Below are 10,348 nucleotides of genomic sequence, written 5' to 3'. Positions count from 1 at the left end.
GGTACCTTAACTTAATACTTCATTTCTCCTAGAAAGATAGAGATCAAAATAATCTTTCTTGTTAAATTTTCACCGGATACCATAATGGGTTTCACAAAAAAGTTACAACAAAATAGAATTTACAATGCAGTTTGGTAATTAGTAGGGGAATCCAAGTTGCCAAAATACTTTTCGATGGATAACTTTGAGCATCTGTTTGAGATCACATAGCTATTCACTATCTTGAAACTGGACTTAGAAGACGAGGCTGAGCAAGTATGAAGGCTAAATCTTACTTAGAGAGCAGTGGTTGATGCATTGCCATGTGTTGATTGCGCTCCAAACCCAGGACGTATATATAAACATAGTAAATATGCTTACAGGCTAGAAAGGCCTTCTTATCTTTCTCCCTCTTTTGAAAATCTAAACAAGTGCATGTAGGATCTTCTCGTATATGGACATCATAGCATTCACTAGTAAGAAGACGAAAAACCACATGATTGTGTGCCACCATTTCTTTTTCCTCTATCAATGTTGCACTTAGACTCTCGGCTACAGCCAAGCGTTTTTCAGCTTCTTTTGAGATTCCATGCCTCCATTTTTTACTCCTCTTACATGATGAAGGAGTGATTATACATTCACCCTCTCTTGGCACTATTACACACCGTAGTTGAAAACCTGCCTTTGAAAGGCCTGCATACTCCTCCTTTGAAATCATGGTACCAAGTTGAATTGGCCATGTTGTAGGTGTATCTGGCTTGTGATTGACTTGTTTGTCAACATTCCAAGTGTGTTCAACATTGTGGTTACAAAACCACATCCATTGAGCAAATGTTTTTCCATCGTATGTGCGCTCTGACCAAAATGATGGTGCGACCAACCCAGGACTTCGACTCTCAATTACATTCATACAATTTTTTCCTTTTTCTCTTCCAAAGCATTTTCTACGACAATGAATTGGCATGCGCCTAAGGGCCCACATTGACCTGTGTATATCCTCTTCCAAAATTTGAGATGAACTGTCCACACCACCACCATCACCATCTTTATTACCAATGCTATGATATTTTGTACTTTCATTGTAAGTTGGTCCTTCTTCTTCGATAAAAGTTTCCTACAATCTAGCTGAGTTATCCACAGTCACATTGTTCATATTTGTGAAGTTAATTTTTCGTGGTCGTCCGCGTTGGCAGCGATCTCGTGACTCCATGATATACCCTGGTCGGTGTGAGCTATTGCCAAGGTTTGACCTCTTCTTTCTTTGCACCGATTCTTTGTCATCATGTAAAATTGGATCTTGGAAGTTAGTTTCGTTATCATTCATTCCATGCAGCACACGAGTCACCGTAGCCGGTGTTGGAGTCAACCTTGATTGTGCTCTATTCAAGAGAGAGTGTATGTCTGGTCCAGTACCTATGTATCGTCCAATCAAGTATCCCAACTGCTTTGCACATTGAAGATAGGAGTTGATGACATCTGTAACACAAGCATCATACAATGTGATCTTTTTTTTCCCTCCCTCTCCAGAAAGCCAACTTGCATGTATACTCTCTGATAAGTTTGTAGTAGGGATAGCAGCACGATCCCATGGGCTCAAGTCATCCTAAAAGATTAGAAACATTAGTTCACAACATTAGCTCACAATATTTACTACATAATTATGAGATTTATGCCCAAAAAAAAACTCACATTTATGGAAATGCCCCCCCAATGTGAGATTCTATCTTCCCACCAGGAGAACCAATTTTTCAAAGGCACCAGATTCTCTATTGGAACACCATTATCATACCACCATCTCTTTATTGACCTAGCTTGCATTTGTGCTTCCAACAAAGTGTTACTTTCGCCATTTTTCACACAAAGAAATATGCTCCATTTGTTTTTCATTTGGAATGAGTGCTCTTGTTTTCTTTTGGAGACTTTGCTCCCAATGGAACAAGCATGATCTTTCACGACCGTCCATTACATTGTCTGCTCCTCCATTGTAGACTGCTCGAATAGCATTCCAATTGGCACCTGCCTCATCTGCCATAAACCCAGTGAAATTTGCAATTGAATATCCATTCTCAACCATAACAGAATTGAGACTTTTCCAAAATAATATTTGTGACTGTGTATCTTCCTCCTTGGTCTCACATATTGCAATAACCATCAAGCTCTTCATGCTGAGGCAAAAAGTATGCATGGTAGGACGTATTAGTCAATGATTAAATTATCACTTTTATATACATCTAGAAATTTATCACCTTGGGTCATAAACTGAGCATGACATGGTTGACCATCCTTCAACACGATGCGTATAGTCAAAATGGACCCAAGCATTATGCAGATCTCCTTGACCAGCACGATCCATGCGTCTTATTAAATCAACTCCTGAACCAGGACCTTTGGTGGACATCTTAAAAACAAAACATTTATCATGAAGTCCTCCTTGGCCAGGAAAACGACTCCCATGAAAAAATGGGAACAAACATTTTTTCTTCAGTAAGAGAATATTGTCAAATCCATCGCCCACTACCACTGACCCTTGTTGTTTTTCTGAAGCAATGATACTCTTTAATCTGTTATGCATTAGAAAAAAGAATTTTAAGTACTATACTAATAAATATTAACAAAAATAATGTATCCTTACCTTTGGTTTTGCACAAGTGGCATCATCTCTTCTAGAAAGTTTTGAAGTTCTGCATCTCCCATAGAATGTCCCTTGTCAAGAATGAGCGAATCCATCAGAATTTGACGAGCCACAAGCATTTGAATTTTTCGAGGACCACTAGATCTATCAATCTTCAACATTGTTTGGACTAATCCTCGGATTTTTTCTATGGCAGCACGAGATGTACCTTTTTGCACATCATGCTCATGGTGGCCTACATGCACTACCAATCTTGACATGTTGCAATCCCCTGGCAAAACGTAGTAAATTATGCATGGACATATAGCTTGACAAGTGACAACCTTGCCGCAATAATGACATGTAATCTTTGTCCTGTCTTCCTGAGCAAGGTAACCTTTTCCTATTGGTTTATCTGAATATCCATGAAAATATGCATTATTGAATTCTTTATAGTTTAAATAGTACTGACAAACATTTCTATGACATTCCAAGGAGCCCAAACAATAACTCATCCGAACTGGACACCCAATGGACATGTTGGTTGTTTGGGGGCGCGTCCATGTATGTCCATCAAATTTCTGCTCCATGCCACTCATTGACTTACATTTGCCAAAAGTTGATGGAAGTTCAAACACAACATTCCCGTTGTATTCTCTAGGTAGTTCTTCCACTTTCACAGACCCATGAGATTGTTTCATTAGGTCTTTCAATTGGTGAGATGTTGAAAAGGATAATATCCAATCCACCACACTTTTTACCTTTTTTGACAGTTTCTCATCACCGCTGCTGCTATCGAGGACAATATAATTCTCCTGCTGTTTTTGAAAATTTGTGTGCAAGTCTCCTTGGGTTGGTATCTTGATAGCTTCAGCATACAAAGTGCTTGTATTCAGTAAGTTTGTATCCTCTGAGTCTTCCACATCATTGGTTTCCTTCTCTGTATGCACCATAGCATATCTTTTTGATAAAGAAGCATCAAGAATGAAATGCTGATGGCCCTCCATATCAAAGTGAGATGGTGTTTCAACAAGGGTGACTTCAGATCCAAACTGTATTAGTGCATTCAATGTTTGAAATTGTCTGTGAGGTGGTAGTAAACTTTCCAAGAAATATGCACTAAGGAGGAGCTTTCCATCTCTAAGTTGAACCTCTCGTTCAAGTTCTTGATCACCTATTGTCCAGGTGATGATGGATGCTCTTTCATCCATACTAACAAGGTGGAGAAGACAGAGAGAAATAAGCAGTTAGTAAGGAGGTCAATATATGGAGACGGACGTGGACAAATGGTTTTTAAGTAAGTTTTTATGCAAGTGGCGTAATTGTTCATTATTATTATTTTTTATTTAAAAAAAAACATTAACATTTCAAGATATTTTTCCTTTTATATGTGGGCAAAAAAATCCCACAGTCGAGATTGTTAAGCGATGGTTACAGAGCTCACATCATTATGAGTGGTGTATAAAGAAATCACAATTTTCGATAATATTTGGCACAAATCTCAAGTTTTTTAGTTAATGAGTTCATCTTCTTATGAGTAGCCTATAGGTGAAAAGATAGTGTATTTTAAGCGTATGAAATTGTAAAAATCCCCCTTGGATTTTGAACACCGAAAATTTTAAATTTTAAAATGTCGATGATTTGCCCTTATTTGCACCGATTAGGTCACGCAGTGTTCGGGAAAAGTGTGCCTCAGCTTAGCCTTGAGCCGGTTGCAAAATCAAAGTAGCCGGTTGAGGGGAGTGCAAGAAGGAGAAATTTCCACTTGAAATACATGGAAAATAGTGTAATTTTTCAAAAACACTAGCTAGTAATGTAAAATTACCGGTTCAGATTTGTCTTGGAGGGATTTTTATATGTTTGTGAAAATGATTTTTCCCAAACACTGTGAGTAGGTGAAAAGACAGTGTATTTTAAGCGTATGAAATTGTAAAAATCCCCCTTGGATTTTGAACACCGAAAATTTTAGATTTTAAAATGTCGATGATTTGCCCTTATTTGCACCGATTAGGTGCAGTGTTCGAGAAAAGTGTGCCTCGGCTTAGCCTTGAGCCGGTTGCAAAATCAAAGTAGCCGGTTGAGGGGAGTGCAAGAAGGAGAAATTTCCGCTTGAAATACATGGAAAATAGCGTAGCTTTTAGTGTAATGTATTTTTCTAGCCCGGATAATAGCTGTAACTTTTAACTTAGGGCAACTTTTGTGTACCCTGCTGTGCTTGCCTCTCCTGCGTGAAGCCGTGAAGCAAGCTTGGTACACTCTCCTCCTCCTCCTCCCCCGCACCCATGCTCCCACAGCTCGGTAACCGTCAGCGTGCGCGCTGACGGTTGAGGAGCTTGATTTGTTTCTTGCTTCATTATTTATGTTGGAGTTGGTGTCCCTCATGCGCGAGCTCCACAACCGTAAGCGCGCGCGCTGACGGTTGAGGAGCTTCATTTGTTTCCTTTTACAGGCGGTGCAGTGTTTGACGGGCACAGTTGACAGAACTGCAAAGCGGACAGGTGCAGGTGGGAGGTGCAGTTGACCGTTTGACAGGCGTAGTTGAGCATTTGGTAGCACATTTGCAAAGCGGCATTTGACAGCATTTGACAGGCGAACGGAACTGCAAAGTGGACAGGCATTCGACAGCATTTGGCAAACAGGCGGACATTGGCAAATAGGCATTTGACACCATTTGACAAGCGCAGTTGACAGCATTTGACAGGCAAACACACCTGCAAAGCGGACGGACCTGCAAACCGGATAGCACATCTGTTACCTGCAAATCACTTTACCATGAACCCTCTCATTAAAATAAGCATATGAGCATCCAAACCTAGTAAGGCTAATGTTATCACAGCTATGACATTAGCAGTTTGAAGGCTTGTTTTTCTGATTATTGCTTTCTCCTTCTTCGCTGTTACTCATGTCCGACGTTGTTGGTTTTTTGTGTAATAATATTAGCAATTTGGACTTGATTCATAGCTGGAGCATCCTCACTTGCGGTTGCAGCTAGAGGATACAACATTGAGCATTGCAACGGACAAATCCGACGAGCGGGCAACAAATTTGGAGATCGGCATCTGGAGCAAATTTGGTACACTCTATCAATTTCACACAAATTTAGGCCGGAGCTTTTCAAATGCAATGGAAGTTCAATTAAATGCGTGTTATTATGGTATTTGGCATGAAATGTAGCATTAACAAGTGGTGCAGATTGTAGCCATTGTTTGAATGATGATGATGTATAATGCTTTTTCAAATCTTTATTGATGTAGACACTTATGGCTCCCAAAAGACGAGGCAGCAAGTCAATCAAGAGAACGTTTGATTCTCCATGCATGACCTTGAGATCTGGTCCTTCCAAGAGAAGGCATCCAATCGATCAAGAGGCATCTTCTCATGCAGTTGCTACTCGTAGTCCTCATTTCAAACGAGGGGGAAAGAGACGTAGAAAATGCATCTTTGTTGATGATGAAGCTGCCATGGAGGAAGGTTCTAACCATTTGGAGAGTGGGGATGATGTAAAAGGAGACGAGTCTCGAGAGTTGACAGTGGAGGTTGAAACAAGTGAGGATGTTGAAGATGAAGATTTAACAGAGTTTGATGGGATAGGTGAGGATGATGTGGCCCAACATTCTCGACACTTGGGAAGAAAAATCCCGTTGGGGATTATGAAGGATGTGTTAAGTCAATTTTACTTAAAACGAAGAAGCAACCCTCCACTTATACCTCTATGTCGTTTGGTTGCTCATGAGGTTGTTCGAGTGGCTACAGATTCTGCATCTTGGTTGATTCGTAGTTTTGACAATGTTGCTTACTTGGATACAATGGGATCTTTTTTGGTGTCGGTGAAAGATTCCTTTGGCTCTTACATGCCTGTCACTCCTCTTGTGGAAGGTAGTTGGGATCCTATTTGGCAAGCTAAGAGTGTTTCATTTGATAATCAGCTCAATAAGGAGTGGCAAGAGCTTCGAGGGCGTCTGTTTTTGGTATGGGATGGCAACCATCGGCTGAAAACATGGATGCGACGCATAAAAGAAGGTAAGAATTAACATCGATGCACTAATTGTTTGTTAGATTTAGCTGTACCTTCTTTTTTGGCTAATTTGGTGTTCTTTTGTCAAGTATGGCATGATAATGAGGAATATCATGTGAGTGTGAGATGTCAATTTTTGGAAGTAGAAAAAAAAAGAGGCCGAACTATTACTTGCTCTTGACACCACTAATGTGTAAGCTGTAAATTTGTGGTCTTTTTGTATTTCTAAATTAATCTCGCTTTGAACTATTATTTTTCATTTGTCTATATATTTATTGTAGCATTTCACGATCAACAGTGAAACCAAATCTTGGGCGTGAGATATACATGTTCCAAAAATTTGGTATCGCCAATAAAGAGAGCATTCTTGCACGTCTCACTCAAGAGGACAGAAAGTGGGCTGAGATAGAGATGGCAGTTGAGAGTAGATTATATCAAGGAGTTCCTCCTTGGTATAATTCTCCTTGTGTGTTGATTTCTCAACTAGTTTGGAAGGTGAATTGTTGAATTGAGTATTAACTATATACATTTTTTAAGATTGTTTACGATTCATTCATTGAATGTAGTTGCGGTTATGTAGGATGATTTTAATGCATTTATTTCAAAGGAAACTGCAAAATTGAAAGCTCTTGGATTAGATAAGGTGGAGTTTGAAAGGCGATTGCAAAAGGCAACTAAACAAGAAGAAGCTCGATTGAAGGATAGAGGTTATAAGTTTTTGACAATTGCCAATCCAGTTCATGGAGAGGAATTTTTTGAGTTGCTCTTTGATGTGAAGTGGGATGATCCATCCATGGTAAAAATCACACGAGACAAGTTAAATGCTTTGTGCTCCTCAAAACTACCTTCTGAAAGGTATCACACTTTTCAATACTTTTTTACTAGTTTTTGGTTTATGTTTTTAAATTCTAATGAAATAGTGACATTAAAAGAGAGTCAAATTTCTCGAGCGAAAAATTTCTACATGAATGGTATATGAATATACTTATATATGATGGTGTTTAAGTTTTTGATATATTTTGGTCTTTAATGAAGGAAAAAATATATATTGGAGATGATGAGTCTTACAAAGGCCAAAGATCCAGTCTTTTCCCACTTTGGTGATGTGAAGCACTTTAGGGCTTACATTAGAAAAGAAGTTTATTGGGCTCACATGCATGATGAAGCTTTGTTGATAATAAGAAGGTTGGAGGTTGAAGAGTTCAAATTTCCAGATGGATTTGAAGCTTTTTTCAAGGTTGTTTTCTAAACCGGTCACTTTTTTCTAATAAATGTGGATTTTATTGCATTGTTTTATGATTTGAATGACTACCATAGGTGCAATTAAGAAATCATGGCTTGCAAGCTTTTCCTCAACTTTTAGGAGATATTAAAAGTGCAAGGGAATCCTCCAAAATGCCTGAGCTACAAGAGTCTTGTAAAAGGATTTTGTACAGGTGAAATTTCATGAACCAACAATGTCTTTGGCTCTTGTTGAAATTATTTTGCTTAAGAGATTAAATGTTGTTATGGTGTAGATGGATGTGTGAATGTGTTTTAAACGGTACACTTGCTACTATGCCTATGGTTACTGAAGATTGGTCAAAGCTAGAGGATGAAAATACCATGTATCCCGGTTCTATGGTAGAGAAGGGTATTTCTATGTGGGAGTGTAGAATTTGCCCATGGTGGTTGGACTATCCTTTGGGGGTGATCCCAAAGAAAGAACTAGACTTACATGCAAGTAAGTATAACACTTTTTCCTTTTACATCAAGTTTATTCTCATATTCAATTTTTTTATTCTCATATTATTACATTCTTCTATTATAATATTCAATTTTCCTATTATCATTCAAATCCACCAGTCTTGAACTCGTTAGCATTTGATCTCTCTCTCTCTCTCTCTCTCTCTCTCTCTCTCTCTCTCTCTCTCTCTCTCTCTCTCTCATGCATGAAAAAATGCACAAGAAAGTATGTTCTAGTTTTTTATAAATGACTTGAGTTTGTAAATGCTAAATTAATTTTCATTATATCATTAAAATTTTCTTGTGATAGAGTTTTTGGAAGAGAATAAAGACAAAGATAAAAACCAATCTGCTTCTTTAGAGCACTTAGAAGACATGGATCACAATCATGACTTGGCCATGGATGGGGGCTCACAAAGAACACAAGAAAGAAATCACTCACTACCTCTTCAAAGAGAGCACCATAATCATGCGAGTGGGTCAAACATGGGTAAACACAACAAAACAACCTATCCATTAGGAGGGCTAAAGATTGACATGCCTAAAGAAAGCAATGAAAAAAGCGTTTCAATAGTGGTTGAGTCAATCATGGAGCGACCAACTTCATCAAGGCAACCAACCTCATGGAATACCGGTAAGTTTCTACTATTTAAATATTTATTTTTTGATAGTGCAAAACAATTCTATATTACTTGTAATTAAGATAATTTTTTAATGAAAAACTGTAGGCTTTCAATTTTTGACTGTGGTAGATGCTCTTCTAGTTGATATGGCTAATGTTGATGATTTTTCCATTCAAAGGTAAAAGAAAGGTTTTGTGGCTTGTGTTATCAACATCAATAGAATGTTCAAAGTGGATGGTGTACTAAGCAACAAACGTTTTGTGTGTAGCATTAAAAAATTTTTGAGCACTCAAAGTCTTGGCTTGTATCACCATTGTGGAGTACCTTGTCGTGAGGTGTTTCGTCTTATCTTTGCCGATTTCCCTACTTCTTTGTTGGTGGATGGTTTAGGTCCAATTCGAGCAGGTTACTCAAAGTTTTTGTTTATGCTTTTTGTTTTGATCCATATCACTTGAGAAACTCATTCTAAACATCTTTTCAAAGGTGGATTAAGCAAAAAAATTCCACAATGGAATATATTTTTGCCTTCTCTTGTGCAAGGTGTGATGGATGTAGCAGAACCTTTCTTGGCAGATGAAGGCTTTTTCGTGACTCTATGTCTTGCACAACATATTGGAGAGATTATTACCCATGCTATAAAGACTGGGTTACGACTTCATCGCACATGGACTCTCATGTGTAATGGGGGATATAGACACCCAGATACCCTAGAGGAGGTGAATCAAAATACCATGTTGTTGTGAAAGATTGCATTATTAACTTGATTTTGATTCAAGTGTGTACAATGTATGCTTATATGTAGGTAATTGATCTCACGGTGGGAGTTTTTTGTCGAGCGGATGTTGCTATACCCACATACAATAGGGAGGCAGGAGAGAAAGTCTCTCCTCGCATGTTTCCTGCATCACGAAGCTTTTTAATGGAGGAGCATCAAGAACGCACCATTGTTCTTGATATACCTATCAGAGGTGGAGCAGAGAGGTCACCCGACTTCTACAGGTGAGAAGATAATCATTTTAATGTAAATTGAGCTTTAATTTATAGTTGAAAAATGACTTACATATTTTAAATTTGCATGTGTAGATGGCTCTTGGCAACCTTCACGGATGACTCAGATTATGTACTAGATGTGTTTTCAGGATGTGGAGGTCTTGGCAAGGCATGTGGTGAGGTTTATCGATATTGTTTGTGCTTGGAGGGGGATGACATAGTCTATGAGGAGTGTCTCAAAAAGGTGGTTTGTGGTCCATATGTGGAAAAGAGAGTTTAGTATCACATCCATAGTTTTTTGAAACAATTATTGAACACACACTCTATTTTTTGTTTCAAGAATGTTGACATAGGACATCTAGGGTTTTATTGTGCATGTTCTTGAAGTGATTTTAATTGCATTGC

General features: G+C 38.5%; 2 protein-coding genes across 2 annotated transcripts; both read left to right on the top strand.

The window, feature by feature from the left end:
- Positions 1 to 5,850: 5,850 nt before the first annotated feature.
- Positions 5,851 to 10,277, top strand: LOC147449072 (uncharacterized). Its single transcript, XM_086522521.1, has 6 exons — positions 5,851 to 6,181; positions 7,969 to 8,041; positions 8,123 to 8,212; positions 9,648 to 9,669; positions 9,756 to 9,952; positions 10,037 to 10,277. Exons 1-6 carry the CDS (start codon positions 5,851 to 5,853, stop codon positions 10,221 to 10,223), a joined length of 900 nt encoding a protein of 299 aa, XP_086378647.1. The 3' UTR covers positions 10,224 to 10,277.
- On the top strand, positions 8,706 to 9,135 carry LOC147449073 (uncharacterized). Its single transcript, XM_086522522.1, has 2 exons — positions 8,706 to 8,964; positions 9,059 to 9,135. Exons 1-2 carry the CDS (start codon positions 8,706 to 8,708, stop codon positions 9,133 to 9,135), a joined length of 336 nt encoding a protein of 111 aa, XP_086378648.1.
- Positions 10,278 to 10,348: the final 71 nt, after the last annotated feature.

Source organism: Adiantum capillus-veneris, chromosome 10 (assembly GCF_014529385.1).
Source record: "Adiantum capillus-veneris isolate H3 chromosome 10, ASM1452938v2, whole genome shotgun sequence".
Lineage (NCBI taxonomy): Eukaryota > Viridiplantae > Streptophyta > Polypodiopsida > Polypodiales > Pteridaceae > Adiantum > Adiantum capillus-veneris.
This window is presented reverse-complemented; position numbering and strand designations above follow the sequence as displayed.

Coding starts and splice junctions, on each gene's coding strand:
- LOC147449072 (XM_086522521.1), top strand. CDS start 5,851: ATGGCTCCCAAAAGACGAGGCAGCAAGTCAATCAAGAGAACGTTTGAT. Junction 8,042..8,122: donor TGTAAAAGGATTTTGTACAG/GTGAAATTTCAT, acceptor GTTATGGTGTAG/ATGGATGTGTGAATGTGTTT. Junction 9,953..10,036: donor AGGTCACCCGACTTCTACAG/GTGAGAAGATAA, acceptor TTGCATGTGTAG/ATGGCTCTTGGCAACCTTCA.
- LOC147449073 (XM_086522522.1), top strand. CDS start 8,706: ATGGATCACAATCATGACTTGGCCATGGATGGGGGCTCACAAAGAACA. Junction 8,965..9,058: donor ACCAACCTCATGGAATACCG/GTAAGTTTCTAC, acceptor GAAAAACTGTAG/GCTTTCAATTTTTGACTGTG.